Source organism: Aythya marila (genome assembly GCF_965140915.1).
Source record: "Aythya marila genome assembly, chromosome: 12".
NCBI lineage: Eukaryota > Metazoa > Chordata > Aves > Anseriformes > Anatidae > Aythya > Aythya marila.
The window spans coordinates 17,081,404-17,100,271 of record NC_139053.1 but is presented as its reverse complement, the minus strand read 5'-3'; the positions used below and the strand labels follow the sequence as shown (position 1 = coordinate 17,100,271).

Below are 18,868 nucleotides of genomic sequence, written 5' to 3'. Positions count from 1 at the left end.
CATCTAGCACTATTTAGAATTAGATCATATCCACTATATTAGGTGGCAAGCCACGAACGTTTACGGGTACCAGTTTGTTTTCTAGCACTATATTGAATTTTTCTTTCAGTGTCTTCTCAACCTCTTCATCTGTAAGAGTTGTGATCTGCAGGAGGTCCGTGTCCTCCATGTAGTTGTACTTCATCTCCGTGAAGGTCCACCCAACTAAGGCATAAATCCCTTCAGTGGTCTGGAGGGTGCAGATTGACTTCTTCCGAAGTATGTTATCTGGAGACACTTGTAGGTATGTGTTTAGCTCCTGGAAGTCATCTATATGGCGTGGCTTAAGAGTGAATGAATATATTTTCCTGATATTGCCCATTTCTGTTGTATTAGCGGGAGGGACGCTTTGCTCAGAAATATAATGCTTCCTTTTGACTTTCTCAAAGTACCAGATGCCGTTGTCTTCCCTGAAGCGGAAGATGCCAGGGATCTGGGGTTGATCCTTCCCAGAAATCAGCATCACTGGCTGCCATGCCTGATAGGCACCGCCAAAGCCAGCATCTACGATGTAGGAGCTTCCCTTGATCTCCACCTTCAGCAGGATATGATTTATGCGAGCAGTGTATGCCTTCTCTGCTGGATCATAACTATTTCCTCCAAGAATACAAATGTCATATCCTATTCCTTGCAAGGCCCAAAATAAAAGGTAGTTGCTTTCCAGGCACCATCCACCACGTTTCTTTCTCACGATCTTATTGTAAATAGATTGTAAATCCAGCTCAATGGTCTCCCCACAATGCATGCTGAGGTTTTCAAAAGGAATCGCCTGGATGTGATGCTGGAAGATGGCTGTTAAGGTTTGCAAGTCTGCATCCTTGTGGGAGCCATCGTAAGAAATTCTTGCAAAATACTCTTGAATGTTCATTTTGCCTGTGTGAGCAGGAAAATAGCCAGTTACTGTTGTGCAGCTCTCAAGGGGTTCACTCCTATTTCTGCAGCACAGGTTAACCAGCCTGCAAATGTAGCTGAGGCCATTTCAGTGAAGATTTGAAAGAAAGCTGTGCCTTTGGTAGGAGATCACGCAGGTCTAACCTGCATTCTATCATCTCTATTTCTTAAGAAAGAGGTGAGGATAGGAGCAGGTAACAGTAAAGCTTTATATCTCAGATACTGTCTTCAACCCAGGTGGGTAACTTTGCTATAGGAAAACACAGACAGCACATAATAATCTCTGGCCCCAGATGAGGGTCTGCGTGGCAAAAATTTTATAAAACTAGCAAACAACAGGTTTGCAAACAGCTGTTAGCCCACATCAGCATAAAATTCACAGCTTTTTTTTTTTTTTTTTTCTTTTTTTCCTGTTTCTTTTATAGTAACAGGCAAGCAATTCTTTATCACACAGAAAATTCAACTGCAAAATTTTACATTCATGGTTTCAGCTAACTGGGATTAACTTCTCAGCATGTCAGCATTTCAGCCAAGCTTCTATGTGAAGTAGATTGTTGTTTTCTTAATCTCTTTAGTTTCCCTGTGGAGTTCAGACAGTGCTTTGACCCGGGCTTTTGAAAGGAAGAGATTGTTAATTTTTCTAACCTACAGGTCAAGGGAATTGATAATTATTAAGAATGCCTTCAAGGCATATCCAGTGGCTTTTGGTTTCTTCTACTCTCTCTTACAAATCAAAGACCTTAGCCTCAGCTCAAATTATTGTATGTATTTTGTGTCTTCATGTCAGTGATCCCCTTTCTTTTCATTAGCATAAAGTGACTGTCATTGGTACTGGCTGCATGGCTGACATGCAAAAGAGTCCCTGTAACACTTCTAATCCACTGACTCATCTGGTATCTGCAAGGATTTGTTTTGCCTTTAATTTAGATTTAATTTGGCTCTTTTTTTCCATGCAAGGAGATATATATTTTTTATTATTATTGTTATTTTTTAACCAAAACAATTTACAATCTGCTAAGGACTGTATGAAGTTCCAAAAGGTCTGTGAATTTTTTTCTCCTTGAAATCAGTCACACATTCCCTGGGAGGATTTCCCAAAAATGTATTGATGTAGATGATGAAGGAGAGGTTACCCCGCCACAACTATTCTCAGCTTTGGTCCACCTGCCTCCCCAACCCCCCAGCAGTGACAGCAGCTCAATCCAGTGTCTGGGAGTGCAAGGAGCTTTTGAAAATCCCACCTCAGATATGTAAGTGGAAATACCCTTGTCCAGGAAGGTAAGCACATCAGAAGACCTAATCTCTAGACTTTAACCCCAACTGTGATGCCAGCAGCATAACTCACTTGATTTAGTTGTATTGCTGCTGATTTGTACTAGTACCAACAGTCTGACTGTGTGACAGGAAAATATGATAAAATCAAGTACTATCATAATAAGGGAGTAAGAAATAAACATTTTAATTTCAAACGGACCAGCAAAGCTACATGAAAAAGCAGTAATGCAATTTGATATTGTTGTTTTGTTTTTTTTTCTATCCCTTTATAAGGACAAGGGCACTCATCTCTGGCAGGATCTCCTTGGAAACACTATTTGTAGAAAGTCATGCCCCCTGATAGATGCAGACACACGTTCTTGTACACTGCCAAGGCCATCCTGTGGTGCTCTGCCCCGTTTTTCTCTCTATTCCCATTTTCAGCCATTCTGCACAGCCAGATAGAAACATCTCTTTCTCACAACGGTGCCAAGCTTCACGTCTTTGGCCAAAAGGGGCCCGAGCAAGTCCCTTAGCCTGGCAGGCCTCATAAGCTTGACATTTTCTTTTGGGCAAGTGCCCATCCATCCATGCTCCTGGCCAGTAGCCAAAGCCCTGGTGCGCTCCCTGTAGCTCATCTCCTGGGTCGGGCTCCCTGAGGGCCCTGGTGCAGGGACAGCACAGTGTATAAGCAGCCCTTCTGCCAGACGTGGGCACCTTCCCAGGGGGTGTACACAGCAAAGCTTTGCAAAAATGGGCTTGGGGAAATGCATAGCCCGTGCCTCAGTTTCCCCAGCTCATAACCTCATCGATTTAATAGAAGCTGTGTAATAGAGAGAAGCCTGTGGTTGCTGACAAAATAGGCTCTGATCTCTATTAATACTGAAATAGGTATAAGAAGGATAAGGCTGCAGTACAAAACCACGAGTGCTAGTGAATATAGGCAGGTAACAGCCACGTAAACTGCTGTTCCCTCTCTTGGCCTCCCGGAGGCAGCTTTTTCTTCCCAGCACAACTGTGACCACCCCAGCAGGATTGTAACAGAGCACAAGCCCTTGCCCAGGGGATGGTTTGCATCCCGAACTGGGCTGCCAAATAAATCTTTTCACCCCAGCTCAGACCTGGGTCTGGTTTGCTTTTGCTCACACAGCAGCCGAGTTCCATTTGTGTGTGTTCACAGGAGCAACTCAGTGGGCAGCGGGATGCTGGCAGGAGTTGTGCCTATCTGCAAGCCTCCCTGGGGATCACTGAATCCTTTCATAATTCACCTCAGTGGTAGGAACAGTTCTTCACTGCTAGAATTCAAGAGAGACTTCCAAGGTAGGATCCTCTTGCACATGCCTCTACGATTTGTTTGATTTTAAGCTGCATTGCAAGACAGGAGCCGGCTTTTTCATATACTCTGGCTCAGCATAAAACAAAGTTAGTCTCAAGTGCTTGATCTTTGTACTTTGACAATGGCCTCACAATGCTACGCGTGGTGTCAACCCCGGGGTTGCTGTAATTTATACCTTGCTAACATTCCTATAGTGCCTAAGCTCACGGTATGCAGACACACAGGGGTGGGCTTTTCCAGCTGGTCTGACCTGCAGCTATGCACTGGAGTTAGAGCTCAGACAGACGGGTTCTTACCTCTATGCCAGGAGCCGCAGGCTTTCTGGGCTGGCTTGCTCCAAAGTTCCCAGGAATGATTGCACCAGGCACTGCTGCCCTTAAAGAACCAGGCTGCCTTTTGCTGCCTGGCAGGGGCAGGATTTTCCTCCAGCAGAACTGGGACAGGATAGCAGATGGTTTTGTCTTTTGTCCTATTTTATGTTCTGGTGGCCTTATTGCTTTCGTTGTTTTGACATGTGCATAGAAAGTCCTGTCGTGCAATTAACTGCGGTAGGAGCTATACAAAAAGCCAGCACATGATGCATTCCCCAAATTGCTTACAATGTTGAGTAGGCTTAAACCACCCACGTTACTGATTGAGAGCTGAAGCTTTCCAGGAACACAAAGAGCAGTACAGCACAGGTAGCACCTTGTGCAAGTGGCTGTCACCCCTTAGATCAGCCTGATGCTTCAATCTCTGGGGCATCTTGCTGGTTGCACCCACGCTGAAGCTGCAAAGCAAGCATGCAAATTTTGGTACAGCTGTAACATCGGTGACACTGACATGGCCTGGTTCCCTGTAGGAAGCAATTTAGGACTATGAGCTACTAATCCAAGCCAAGCAAGTCACTGATAAATTGGCAGGGGGTGGCAACTATAGGATTAATCGCAGAGCACCGAGTCATTCTTGGCGGCTGGTGCCGGCCCCCCAAGCAGCAAGGCCCAGTTTACCAAGGCCTTCAGCTGTCCGAGCCCCTGCAAGCCCTGTCTTCAGTCAGTGAGGATGCTACTGCCCAAGCACAGCACTCCCGGAGCCCGCTATGCCTTTAAGGATTTGCCTCTGAAGTCTGTGATAAGGAAAAAAGCAAGCTAGTGAAATCTGAGCTGAAGAGCCTCTTTTTTTCCTCCTGGCAGAGCTGCATGTGATTTCTCAGGGCCGGAGGTGCTGAGCTGTGCCAATGGGCCGCAGCCAGGGCATGCACCCTGGGGGCTGAGTCAGCTGAAAGGACAGCGTTTTTTTTCCTATTACTGGTTGCTCTTTGCGTGCTGCATCTCTGCAGCGATGAGCTAAGCCCCCTACCCCTTCCCCTGAGACAACAAAACAGCCCAGAGCATGAGAAGAGGCCAGGCACGGGGTGCTTCCCAGGCCTGGGTTTCCACAGAGGCCTTGCAGCTGCTGCCCGCGCCTCCACGCAACCTGCCTGTGCTTTCAGGCTGCCTCCATCCCACAGCTCTGACCCAGCCACCAGGCACTGTGGGGGTAAATACATCGGCTTTGTGCAGCTTCCAGACCAGCAAGATCCTGGGACCAGCAAGATCCTGGGCACAAACATTTAATTTCTCCATAGGCTGGGGGAGGCCCATGTGCTATAAGGGACCAACACATGGAACCAAGCACACACAGATGCGTTTTGGGAAGATGTAGACTTGGGGAACTAGCTGTGTTGCTAAGAAATGCATTTAGAAGGTGCAGAATAGCAGCTGCTTTTATTAACTGTAAATTTCTAGTTATAGGAAGCTGCACACGTTTCATAACAAACAAACAAACAAAAAAGGGACATTGAGTCCTTGTATTCTTAAAAGCCTTTGCTGCAAAACATCAGCATATGCAAATAATCAGGACAACTGCAGTGATTAATGATTTTTTTACTTTTTTTACTTAGAAAATAAAGGTTGCAGTATGGGTGGGAAAAAAAAAAAAAAAGAAAATTTCACAATTTTTTTTATATGTAATTCTAATTCACTTACATGATTTACTTAATTGTAAGTGCATAGTTGTAATGCTTCTGTGATTTGTACATAAAGGAACATCAAGCATCATCTCAAAGGGCAAAGTGATTACATTTGTGTAATTTCTCATACTAAAAATCTTAGCCTTTAGGTATCTGATTAAGATTCATCGTTTTTCCTTATATCAATATAATTAGTACCACTGCAAACACATTCTCAGTCAAGCAGATATGTTTTGGAAAAATAACTCTGAGCACTTGTTTAAATTCAGTCAAAATAACCGACGTGCAATAACATTTGGAGTAGGAGCAATGCTCTTGTGCAAGGAGAGTGCATTCCTAGCAGTCCTCTGCTGGGTGGTTACAAACAAAATCCATGGGCGATGCTTTCAGTTTGAAGAAATTCTGCTTTTTGGTTATGTCACTGGAAGAACAGGAGTCATGTAAAGTCTGAAACAAGGCAAAATTGTCTCCTAGCATTTCTCATCACTGGTTTTAGGCCATAAAAAGCCCCTTGGTACTGGAGGGACTGTCTGACTGCTATGTGAGAGGGTGCTAGGAGTGCAAAAGCACAATGGAGAGGCTTATGGCTTACTGTAGCAAATGGCACTGGATGCCTTTATTTTTCTGGCTATTACATTTCAAAAAATAGCATAGTATTCATTTAAGATGTGGGTATGATTTTCCCCAGGTGGCAGAGCAAAGTAATAAGGAAAGGGACATAGTGCTCCATCGCCCTGCCCTGCTGCTCTGGTATCGTGGGAAAAGCTTTTAAGAGATGAAAGGAGCAGGGAATGGGCAGCGTCTGCTGCCAGCTAAGCACAAACAGAAGGGGAGCGATTTGATTGAGTGAGGAAGAAATTATTTGTACCCAAACCAAGGAGAGATGCAGGAACAGTTGTGAAAATCAATTTATTTTCCAGATTCATGCTAATCTGTTCTGCCTTACATTGGGGTAGATGGAAAGAGAAAGCTTAACCTTTAGATGCTTGTCAGAAAAGAGGGGGGAGAATTGCATGTAATGCCACTAGATTGAATTATAATTCAGACAGTGACTTAAAACAGAGACAACCTGCTTGTATTGATGGGTACAAATTTCTTATCTAGTGTTATATTGAATTTCTCTTTCAGTGTTTTCTCCATTTCTTCGTCTGCAAGGATTCTGATTTCCACCAGATCCATGTTATCCTTATAATTGTACTTTATCTCAGTAAGTTTCCAGCCAACCAGTGCCCGGACCCCGTCGGCAGTCTGCAGGCTGCAGATGGACTTCGTAACAAAGAGCGAGTCTGGCGCAGTCTGCAGGTGCAGGTTGCGGGCTCTGAACTCTTCTATGTCTCGTGGCTGGAGGGTGAAGAGATAAACTCGCCGGCAGACTTCTTTGTCCACATTATGAGATGTGGAGACGCTTTGGTTGGGAACACACTGTTTCCTTTTCACCTTCTCAAGGTACCAGATCCCATTCTCTTCCAGAAAGCGGAAGATGCCAGGAGTCTGAGGCTGATCTTTCCCCGAAATCAGCTCCATTGGCTGCCACATCTGGTAGGCCATCCCAAAACCACCATCCACGATGTAGGATTTGTCAGAAAGCACAACTTTTAGCAGCAGATGGTCGATGTCATCAGCATACGCATCATACTCGGGGACATAAACCTTTGATCCCAGAAGGGTGACGTCATACCCTAGGGTTTTCAGGACCCAAGATAAGAGGTGGTTGTTCTCCATGCACCAGCCCCCGCGTTTCTTCTTCACTATCTTGTCGTAAGTGGCTGCCAGGTCCAGCTCGATGCTTTCCCCGCAGTGGATGCTGAGGTTCTCAAAAGGGACTGCTTGGATGTGGTGCTGGAATATTTCCGTCAAGGTCTCCAGGTCCGGTTTGTCGTAGGAGCCCCGGTAAGAAATTCTGGCAAAATACTCTTTGATGTCCATGCTGCCTCTGAGAGAATGGTGAAAAAAATACCACAGCTTGTGTCAGAAGTAATGCAAGGTTCTTCCCTGTCTGTTATAACAGGGCTGTCATCAGAATGAGCAACCTGCTCAGAAGAGGAGCAGGGTTTGACAAATGGTCCTATCAAAGGCAGCTGAGTGCAAGTATTAGCACTGAGGGAAGCCAATGGGACACTGCTGATGAGCACAAATGTTATTTTTAATTGTTTCTTTTACAGCTGTGACAAGAGGCTCCAGCTGTGCTAAGCACATTTCAGCAGAGAGTTCCTGCCCAGCAAAGCTACAAATCTCCGTAGGAAGGAACAAAAACAGTAACAGCTCTGTTTCCCCACTAGAAATTACGGGAACTGAGACTCTCCAGCTCTGAACTGCTTTACTTGTGGTTTGACTCAGCAAAGCAGAAGCAGAAACCCTCCCTCCCCTGCAGAGCAATCTAGAGCCTCCTCTGCAACTGCATCTGAAATAAACCCACCCATCCGTGGAGTTTCCTCCGTTATTTGGGCAGGCTGGCAGAGGCCGGTCACACCTGAGTCTGCTCAGTGCTGGCGGTAGCAGATGTGACCTGGAGCACAGAATTGTTTCTACAGTCACAGAGGCAGAAGAAGATGTAGGAGATTTTTAGTTTGTCTGCTGGGATCCGCTCCCTGAGCAGAGCTCAGCTCCCTGGCCCTGTTCCTCCACCCTGCGCCAGTAGTGGGAGGAAACCAAAGTTTGGGCCAAAAATACAAATTTCAGGGGCCCCATATTTTCTGACATCAGTCTCTTTGGGGATGTACTTGCACTCATAGTCATGTTTCAGGGAGGCAGAGGTCTCCTGGGCAGCAGGCGTTGCCCTCCCTGTCCCATCTGCAGCAGGTTTAGCAGGATGCTGTTTTTCATGAGCACAAGGGAAGAAACAGCCCAAGGATCTGAGCCCTTGGTGTAGGGTGGCAAGAAATGGGATTTTAAGGTGGCCAAATATCTTTCTTATTCCACCCTGGGCACCAGTGCATTTCAGATGGCTCTGAGCACAGAGCAGTGTTGTTCAGATCATTGGCCTGAAACGTCCCAAAATGTTCTCAAAGTAACTGTGTGTGGTTCTTAAGATAAAGCCATAAGAAAAAACTCTGACCATTCCAGCAGGATTCAGTTCTTCATATGATGAAGAAAGCGTGCACTGAATTGTATGGGAATTTTATATAGTTTCAGTATATAAAGAAAGCAATGAAAATACAAGTTCACCATTTCTCATAATGTTGTGGCAGGAACAGAGGGGGTTCCCAGAGTGGCTACCCACATTTAAGACACAAATGATCAGAAACCTGTAATTATTGTATCATGATCACCACCACATCTAAGAGATTTTAAGCACAGGCCTGAATTATCAAACACCAGGTAAAGAGTATCTGATCATTATTCTGTGCCTTCTCTTTCTTCCATTTCTGCCTTGTTCCCAAGCTTTTCCCCAAAGAATCACAACTGCAACTCTGTTAATTTTTGGAGATGGACTTTGCAGAAACTTAGTTCTTGCAGTGGGAACAGAAAGCTAGCTTCACTGGCAATGAGCATCCCTTCCCCCTCCTTTTTACTTCCTTTCCTTCACTTTGCCAAAGTAGGTGAAACCTCTGTATTGTATGAAACCTTTGTGGGTTTTTTTTGGCTTTCTGTGTTTCATGTAGTTGTTTATAAGGCCTTTTCAATAGCTGTAACTGAAATATGTCAGATGGCACCAATGCCCGAGCTGTTTGAGGCTGATAACCAAGTAAATAAAGCAGCATATCTAGTACACTGACGTAAAAAGAGGCATCTCTAGCTGAACGTTTCTCTCTCTGCTGTTACACAACCTAGACATTTTCTGCTGTGTTTTGTCTTCAGTCATATTTAACTTCCTGGTTATGAAGTACTCAGTTGCCAAAACTGAAGGTTGAAAAAAAGGTCTTACCTGGAAAATCAGTTCAACCACGAACGGATCTCCTGGGGGGGATTTGTTAAAGGTAAAGTAAGCAGCGTGGTCCTCTGTCCTTTACCTGGTGCAGGCAGGGGTCAAAGACTGTCCTCCAGCTGCTTTCCAGGGGAATGTCTTTTCTCTCAACTTGCTTCCACCCGCCTCTGTCAGATTGCAAAAGCTGAAAGAAAAAAAAAAAAAAAAAAAAAAAAAAAGAAAAGGGTGGAGCACAAGAGCCTTAGTGAGCGAACAAAACCAACAGCACTGACTCAACCCGCATTCAAAACCTGGTTGTTATTAGAGTGTTTTCACTCGCTTCTTGCTGCCTGCAGTGGCCAGTTCGAGCTGTAACAGAAAATGACAAAAAGCTAGCCGGATGTACGTGGGTGATACAGAGCTTCGCCAGGTATTGGGTTACTGGTTGTTCAGGAACTTGGGGAATATTTCTTGTATGCATTGAGCCTGAGAAGTTTTTTCCACTCTGAAAAGCAGCAAAATTTCTGCACAGCACCCCTCTCCTCTGTCAGCATGCACAAGAGCTTCAGCCTTTGCTTAATTCATGCTTTATAATTTATATGCTTGGTTTTTTGGTTGGTTTGTTTGTGGGTTTTTTTCGGTAAATTTCCTGGAGTGTAAGGAAAAGCTGGGCCAGTGGTGTGTCTGCCTTGATCCTGGCCCAGAAGTAGCACCTGAGGATGCCATCCATGGTGGTGAAGATGCCTCTGGCAAAGTGATGATATGAAGTGCCAGCCCACAGGTAGCTCTCTGTGTGAATCATACTACTTTTCTCTCTGCATGTTTTGCTTACCCTTTTCCGAGATAAATCTTATTAATTCTCTGATATAAACAGATTCTTCTGTGTTAATTCCCTAACAGTCCTTCACATTTACTATCACCAGCGAGTTTCATTCAAACACAGATTTGTTGGGATAATTAGCAGAGATAATAAATCAGACCAAATAGAGAGGCCTGTGGTAACCCATGACACAGCTCCACTGCCATATCAAAATTTGGCTCTTTATCATACCATCGGCGTCCAGTGTTTGGCCCCACAAACAGAATTGATGCCCAAAGCGAGAGACACTCGAGGGAATGGATTACTTGCCTTTCTTGGGCTCCTCTGGGCAGGTCCAACTTGGTGAAAAGAGAAAGCCTATATTCCTAGCCAGATCTTGCTGTGCATGGAATAATCCATTCTCTTCTCACAGGCTTCATTTTGACAAAGAGGAGCCAAAAGCCAGGCGGGCAGACCCATGGCGCTTGTGGGAACCACACTGAGAAGAAGCCCACACTCCCCAGAGCCCCAGGGACTCCAGATGGTGACAAAAGCACCATGTTCCCTTGGGCAAACATGGGGGTATGGGATCTGTAGGAGATAACACTGGGTTCCTGAGAAGACACAAGTGTTTCCTACCCAAGCAGGTACAACCCATTTCTTCTCATACTTTGATACCCAGTTTTCCTCAGCATGTTTTCCCTACAACGTACCCCTGATGGAACAGTTTCTTCCCACGTCTTTCAAATTCTCAGCTCAGCTCACTATCCCATGCCTTTGTTCCTGCATCACTCCTTTTTGCTCCCCACTCTCCACCTTTTGCTCCTCAAGCCATTAAAGCCAAGAAGTCTCATCCTCCCCGGGTGCACCAAGGCTGTCAGAGGGCAAAGCTCACTCAGTGAGACCTGAAGGTAAGGGAAAGCTCATCGTGACCCAGAAGCTGTGCCAGAGTCTGTTTGCATTTCAGCTCTGTGCCAAATCATAGTGGTTCATTTCAGGCTTGGCAGGGCAATAAACTGCAATAACTGCTGATGGGCAAGGCGCCTGGACATGCCGCACATCTCCACCTGAGCCCATCCCGAAAAATGGCAAAGGGCAAAGCCCAGCCCGGGTCAGGGGGAGCGCGTGGCCAGCAGCGACCTGTAACACATTGTCCCGGAGCTGGCAGGAGGCAAAGCTCGCTGAGCTTCTTCCAGAAGAACATCAATGTAATTGCACTCGGCTTTTATTTATTTATTCATTTAAACAGCCGACAGCATTTAATTTATTACTGAAATCCTTCTCTCCTCCTGACTCTCCTTAGAGGCTGCAGCAAATAGTCCTCCCTCCCCCCTTTAACAGAGCATTATGTGCTGCAGTGTTTGCTTGGAGAAATAAAAGCATATGGTGCCCTGTTTGGGGGAACGGTGTGCAGTCGAGTGTCTGCTCAGTGTTAAACAGCTCCCACTACAGTGCCCTCTGTGATGAGCTGCATAACGAAACAGGGATTTTTATCACCTATTAGCTGGATGCTTAATATAGAAATTATGAGGTGTTCTGTTTAACTAGTTGCTTTTGGTGGGGAGAAGAGAAGAGATGTTTAAAAGATAATAGTTTTTAAACTAATAAAACATTTGACATGTTTTAAATGGAATAAAATCTTAAATTCTTACACAAGTTCTGATTCTTCCATCCTGCTGAACTCTGGGTGGCTGGAAAAGAAAATGCTGCACACCCTGAGCAGAGCAGCAGGCCCCATCCTACCATTTCCAAAGGGATTTTAATAGATGTAAGCTGCTCTAATACGCAAGTAGTAAATAATATTCATGGCCTATAAACATATTCATAATGGTAGGACTCTTGTGCTTTATATTCATTGCCTTCCTTATGTAATTATAGATATCAAGCAGCTGTGGCTACATATCTTTCCGATTTGCGTCCACAGCATCCATCACGTGCAGTTTGGGGGATGTAATAAGTCCTCCCCCAGCAAAAGGATGGGTCCGATGAGAGCGGTGCCTTCAGCCCATGGCATTAGGGAAGGGAGTAGCTCTGTGGACATTGCATGGCTTTTTCTCAGCAAGAAAAAGATGAGATCTCAGGTTTAGTGTTCCCACTATCCGAGGCATCTTTCTGAGGGCTGTTGAGAGTAAAAAATTATCTCTTCTCTTTATCTTTACCCTGCCAATATGAGGTTTTTCACACAAGCCAACACCAAGTATGCTAATGCAGACCAAGGAGACCGCTTTGGTCTGTGGGGCCTTTCAGTCCAGAGGGTTTCAGCATAAATCTCTTAAATGTAAGTGGTCGTAATTCAGTTAAATTCCATTAGAAGGGGAACAATCAGCTTTTCTACATGAATGGCTTTATCTCATGGAGGGTTTGAAGCAACAACACAAAAAAAAAGTGTATTTTAAGTAGCTGCTTTGATGAAAAATATGTCCATACATCTGGCTTTTATTTTTCCATGAGTTGTGACTGCTGTGGTGGACAGGTCAGAGTGGGTCCTTGTCCATGTCTGTTCCCAGCACCGCAGGGACACCATTCGGTTCCACATGCTTCTGCAACCCCAGTGCCAGGCTCCAGGGAGGATACTGGGAAGCACAAGTTTTCCTCCATTTCACAAGCAGTAATCACACCCTCAGTGCTCTGCTGTCTTCTCCATCTTGTATTCCACCTCCCTCAGAGTTGCCAGTGTCATCGTCAAACTGAAAATTCTGAGGAGAATCTGGAAATGAGGAGTAGTGGAGAGAGCTGAAGGGAGGATGAAGAAGACAAGGAGAGTGAGATGGTGTGAATGCACAAATGCTGCTTGTCCTGGAAGCTGGAGAAAGGGGCAGGAGGAGCAGCCAACGGCCAGGTTAGCCACCTGGGAGCTTTCTGTGTCTGATGCTTCAATGCCTGACTTACCCAGGGCTGCTGTGACAAGTGACCTCTTTACCAGATATTTGGGGCAACCTTTGCAGAACCTCTTTTGGCTCGGTGGCCTTGTCCCCACTACTTCCTCCATGAGATGCTGTCTTACCTGGGCTCACGTTCTGTTCTTTTTGTATACCTGGTACATCCACAATCCCCATGGCCACCAACCCCACTGGTTTTTCCTTCTGAATGGTCTGGTTGAAGAAGAGCTGATCAGCAGTTAGCATCGACCTTCTCAGGGGTCTGGGCTGTGCAGGTCCTCAACCTGTAACCAAAATAATCAAAACTCACTCTGCCACTCTCAGACACGTTGTTCTCATGCAGCACTCCTGCCAAAGCTGAGCAGAGGGACACTGAGTCTGATGGAGGACATTGTGCTGAAGGCTGTTGGCCATCCAGAGATGTTTGGTGGCCATGACATAGGACGGAGCAGCGAGCTTGTGTTTCCCTTGGGCAACACCAGGCTGTTTGTGCTCACCTTCCCACAGCAGTGAGACCCCTGGCTCTGGCCGGGAGCTGCTGAGCATCCTGAGCTGGTGCAGCGGCCACGCTGGTGGAAGTGCAGGTGGTAGCACCTCAGTGGGCTGCCACTTTAGTTCTGCAGTGCTGGGAAGGTGGGAAGGAGCTCGTGCAAGGCCAGGCAAACCCCAGCACTTTCCCCATTGCATTTTTGGAGCAATGCTGTTATCAAGCTTGCATCCCTCTCCTCCATGCCAGCTTTTCCCTCACCACAGTCCCCAAAAGCACTGCTGAAAATGTTCCTTACCGCTAGGGAGGCAAGTAAGCACCAGCAGGGTCACGTGTGAGCAGTTCCAGAGAAGAAACACATCTCAGCAGGATGTGAAACCAGTGCTGCTCCCAGCTGGGGCACAGCCAGCTGCAGCCACCCAAGACGGGCACCCTGCTGGCAGGTGGGAGGTGAGCCATCCCCACCGTCACTCTCAGCAAAATGGTGGGAGGCTTTTCCCCTCCCTTCCTTAATGCTCAAACCACGGTGTTATCACACAGCAGCACTGCTTCCGGCTCCGCTTAGCAGAGCTGAGCAGAAAGCAGCAGGACCTCCCCAAAACCATCAGGAGGTCAGGGCTGCCCCTGGGCTGCGGGTGCCGAGATGTTAGTTCTGCAACTTCAGCTTTGCAAGAAGTGCACGAGCTCCCTCTCTCCATCTCTCCACATCTGAACACTGCATCCGCTGCCTTGAAAATATTCCAAAATCAATATGCAATATGCACCCAGAGCACTTTTGGAGACCCAGGGTGTTAATCTTTCTCTCTTCATTTCAACTTCCCATCAAGAAACTGGATATATTCCATTTTCCTGGCTTTTTGTCCAGGCATATACTCCCAAGATTAACCAGATAATAATTGCCGTCACATTAAGCTGTGTCTGCCCAAGGGAAGTGTGACAGAGTAATGTGCAATGGGCCTCGGCATTGCAGGCTGGACCTCGAGACGGTTTCATTTCACATTTTCTAATGGGAGCCTCCGGTCACACTATCAAAGCCCATGTGGGATATTTCTTCATGCACCCCTCTGTTACAGACGTGCCACCAGGCAAAATGGGCATCACAGCAGAGCCTGCGAACAAAGGAGATGTTATATGGGGTGATACTCAGCCCCTAGGGACAGGCTTATAATTCTGTTTAATTTCACCCCATTTTCACTGTTATAAATAGCTGCTAGGCAATAGCAAGGCAATGCATTTTCCTATGCAAGGTCAGAAAGGCCTTGTGAAAATAAACAAATTAAATTGGTCAATATAAAAACTAACATAAGACATCACTTTAAAATTAGTCAGCTGATCACCTGCAAAAATCCCATACTGTTGCTAAAAATATATATATAAATAGGCTGTGTGCAGGGCACGTGTTGTTCCATCTGCTTAGACATGGCCCACCTGCACAAAGAGGATCTGCAAGTCAACAGCCTTGGTCATTATCAGGCACATGAATGACTGCCTTTTCAAACCTGTGTACCATAGGCAAAGAATATTTTTGCAAGGTATTTCAAGAGGAAAATATTGGCAGCTAATCCACAAGTACACTGAATAAAGAAGAGGCATTTACCTGAAGGAATACTGTGGGGAAAAACATTTCCGTGAGTGGGATAAAACAATATGAAGAACATTTCAAAGGGAAATATTCCTTAATTTGCCTAAACAGAAAATATCTTGGCTCTATAATTTCTATGTTCTCCATATAATGATCTAATTTATATTACAGGAAAATTTATATATCTCTCTATATATACACACATTCATACATATATTAAATCTGAAAAAGAAAATCTTTCTCCATGTGCCTAAATGCAGCAGCAGACACCATTTACAAGCAGTTATTTATCTTCTGGCAACAAAACTACCAAGCCCTGTCCTCAGCAGGGTAAAACTGGCGTTATTCCGCTGAAGCCCACATAGCAATGCTGCTTGCCTTCACCTGACTTCGAGCCTGCTCCTCACAAAGCTTCTCCAAAATAAAGCTGTTGTTTCAGTGAAAAAGCTCTCACTGACTTCAGTGGGATTTAGGATCAGCCCTATTTCAGGCAATCAGCCTGGAAACAAGCAATTTGAGGAACAATTACACGAGTTCTGTCATTCCTGCTACTCGGATATTTTATTTTTTGGAGAGGTAGGTGGGAGGGAAACCTTTTATCTCAGTGAAGAGTAGAAAACAGAGAGGTATAGTGACAGCAAAGAAAAAAAAAAAAACATCTGCACCTTCAGAAAACACATATTCATCACAATGCACTAATAGGAATCACAGAAATCACACACATTTGCAATGACAATGCCTTCCCTCCACCCCGCTGCTGAATCAGGAGCGCAAGCAGGGAAAAATCGGAGAGATGCTCGGGGTTGGCAGCACTCCCACACACTCACCCGTGCTGTTTTGGCTGTGGCAAGGAGAGTCTGGAAGTTGGGGGAAGATTCAGAAGCAAGGAGCTGGTCCTGCAGGGCCCCTCCACACCGATCCTTGGCATCCAGTAGTCCCACCATGAACACAATCAGTGGAAGTCATGTGCACGGCGCTGGGTGTTTGCAGAGAGACAGATCTTTCCTGGAGTAAAAGCACAAGGTGATGGAGTAGAGGTTACTGTGGCAACCTGCAGCTCCTGCCTTTTCTCCCTGCTACGCTCAGGAGCCATGCTGGGGGACACTGGTGTTACGGGCTCAGCCGCTTTGGATGGCACAGACACATCCCTGGCACCAGCTCTGGCTCTGCTCTGCTGCTCCAAGTCCCTTACCCACAACAGCATTATTTTTCCCAGCAAGGACCAGTTTGATCCTTGACCATCTGAACTGGTGAATGGCCTTTCCTGGGGGATGATGAACCTGCTTTAAGTGGCATCGATCCTGTATGTGCCAAAGCATCTGATGCACTTGAATTTGTCTCTCCCTTATGCATACACCTAAGGCATATTCTCCAGTGGCACCCGAGATGGGTGGGAATGTATATTAGGCTTTCAGCTAATAATTAAAAGCCTGAACCTGCCTGGCTGCTGGGGACTCATGGGAGGGCCTCTGAAATTGGCTGGGAGCTTCCTTCCCAACTTTTATTAAAAGCTCTCCTGAATGTTTCATCAGAAGAAATTTGACTGCATATTTACGTGGCCACAAATCTACCTGGTTTAAAGCCGCAAAATCAATGCTCTAAGTGCATTGCTTATCACTCTAGGTGGCTGTTCCGCTAACCTGACCATCGTGGTTTTCATCCCTTTGCACAGTGAAGGTACGGATGAGGAACAGCCCGAGGATTAACAGGAAGCCTTTGCTTTACTCCCTTTACTCCTTTTCTCGGTACCACATGGCATAGCTGAGGGAGGTCTGCAGAACTGGAGGACCATGCTCAGGCTGCTCATCAGGCAGCCAAAACCAGTAGAAAACAGCTTTATAAAATAAAATAATAAAATAAAATAAAATAAAATAAAATAAAATAAAATAAAATAAAATAAAATAAAATAAAATAAAATAAAATAAAATAAAATAAAATAAAATAAGAATCATGTCATTGCTCTCCCTCCGTTTGCTTTCCTCCAGCGCTGGGCCCTTGCTCGGGAGGAGCTGCGGATGCGCTGCGTGCTCCTGCCGTTGACGAGGTTTCATCTTGCTCTCCTCTCCCTGGGGAGCGGCATGTGCTTTTGGAAGCTACACACCATTTTATTAGTTCTATTCCCAGGCGCAAAAACGTCAAGCTGCTTTTATACGAACACGCTGCAATTTAGTACCAATGGCAAACTCTGCAGAAAGAGTGAGAAATGCAGACCTAGCCCGGATCCCTGTGGAAACCCACCCGCAACCGTTCCCAGCACTGGGAACTGGCTCTGCAGCATCCCTGCTACACTTTAATTCGCACCATCTCCCCCGTTTGTATCCCACCTCATTTCCTGCCCTTGGTTAATGATCTGATTTTGTGCGTTACGCGTTCAGAATGCTCCCTGGCAATAAATGTTTTATTTTTTCGCTCATAGCACCTTTGTGAAATATTTATGATCACTAGATGTCACTGTAATTTTACTCTGTCTCCAGCCCTACTGAACCAGTGTGATTCCCCATGCTCTCGCGTGCTCGCTTTAAAAACCTCTTGAAGAATATATTAGTGATGAGACAAACCCCCAGCTGCTTTCCCAGTTTGGGTTTTCCTGTGGTGGAAGGCAGAGTGTGCCTTGCTTCAGGCTTTGCCTGAGCTTCCCCTAGCACTGTAGTTAATCACACACGTGTTAGAAGCCCAGAAATGTCTATAAAAGCATTTTGCCTCTTTCATTTGCCTTTAAAGACTTTTACGGAATATGTTTCTTCAAGGTCAACAAAAGTCCACACTCCCTATTTCCCTAAACTGTTCCTTCTATGATTTCTCTGTTGTACAGTATATGGCAATGTGATTATTATAGGCATAGACATGCATGGGATTTTTATTTATTTTTAATTGGAAACCTCAATGCTGTGGAGTGGGAACACCTATGCATTAACCCTTTGTCTCCACCCGGTGAGGTTACCCAGCTCAGCAGGACACATTCATTCCATATGCCAGGTCCCACTGGGGAACATGCCAAAAGCAGGACTTTCAAGAAAAATCTGTTATCCGGTGTACAGCGCAAAGGCTCCTGATGCAGCGCTGGTTCCAAGGAACCAAAGCTCTTTGCTGGCATCTTTTGGTGAGCAAGGAGAAGGGACGCGAGGGTCAGGGTGTCCTAGCTGCAGCACGGGTCTCACCACCTCCAAGGCAGATAAATCTAGTTTTCTCTCTTTAGTTAACAAAGAAATGTGGGGAGGAGTGGGAGGAATTCAAATTTTGCTGGAGGAGGAATCTCTGTCACAGCTGTGAGGACTGGAGTGGATGAGCACCATGCAGGGCAGCACAGGGAAGACTCACAGCAAGCAAAATTCCTGCCCTTTTGCCCAAATTGTGCTGTCTGTCCAGCACCATTAATCCCAACATCTCAGACACCCTAATACATTGTGTTCTGCTACTGACTCTGTCTCGCTTTTGATGAGCTTTTCTATTCAGGATTCATTAAAAAGAGCTTAAATGAGTAACGAAGCTTCTGGACAAGCACTTTGTGTGTGTGTGTGTGTGTGTGTGTGTGTGTGTGTGTGTGGAGACATCAGAGAAGCTTGCTTTCTTGATTCCCCTGAGGTCAAGTTCCTTTCATCTTCTCTGCCAGCCACAGCATAAAACCCTAAATTTCCTTTGAATTCTGTTGATTAGTTGGAGCGATGGAGTGCTCTCTTTAGAAACTCTCCACTGCAAATCTAGCCCAACATGATGGACCACATTCTGCCTAATGAGTAACAGCAGCACACAAACCAGGGGCTAAAGGG

At 45.6% G+C, this 18,868-nt stretch overlaps 2 protein-coding genes across 4 annotated transcripts; both read right to left on the bottom strand.

Annotated features, from left to right (window-relative positions):
• Positions 1-2: 2 nt before the first annotated feature.
• On the bottom strand, positions 3-3,993 carry LOC309882724 (arylamine N-acetyltransferase, liver isozyme-like). Its single transcript, XM_082770074.1, has 2 exons — positions 3,817-3,993; positions 3-912 (listed from the first exon to the last, which is right to left on the bottom strand). Exon 2 carries the CDS (start codon positions 905-907, stop codon positions 20-22), a length of 888 nt encoding a protein of 295 aa, XP_082626200.1. The 5' UTR covers positions 908-912; positions 3,817-3,993; the 3' UTR covers positions 3-19.
• Positions 3,994-5,430: 1,437 nt separating this feature from the next.
• LOC309882725 (arylamine N-acetyltransferase, pineal gland isozyme NAT-3) lies at positions 5,431-13,900 on the bottom strand. 3 transcript variants are annotated; one of them, XM_082770076.1, is made up of 4 exons: positions 13,818-13,900; positions 13,158-13,316; positions 9,376-9,559; positions 5,431-7,443 (listed from the first exon to the last, which is right to left on the bottom strand). In XM_082770076.1, exon 4 carries the CDS (start codon positions 7,434-7,436, stop codon positions 6,564-6,566), a length of 873 nt encoding a protein of 290 aa, XP_082626202.1. In that variant the 5' UTR covers positions 7,437-7,443; positions 9,376-9,559; positions 13,158-13,316; positions 13,818-13,900; the 3' UTR covers positions 5,431-6,563. The 3 variants fall into 3 exon arrangements, with proteins under 3 accessions (XP_082626202.1, XP_082626203.1, XP_082626201.1); XM_082770077.1 differs by lacking the exons at positions 13,158-13,316; positions 13,818-13,900 and adding an exon at positions 9,666-9,715; XM_082770075.1 differs by lacking the exons at positions 13,158-13,316; positions 13,818-13,900 and having other exon boundaries at positions 9,376-9,705.
• Between the last annotated feature and the right edge of the window lie 4,968 nt (positions 13,901-18,868).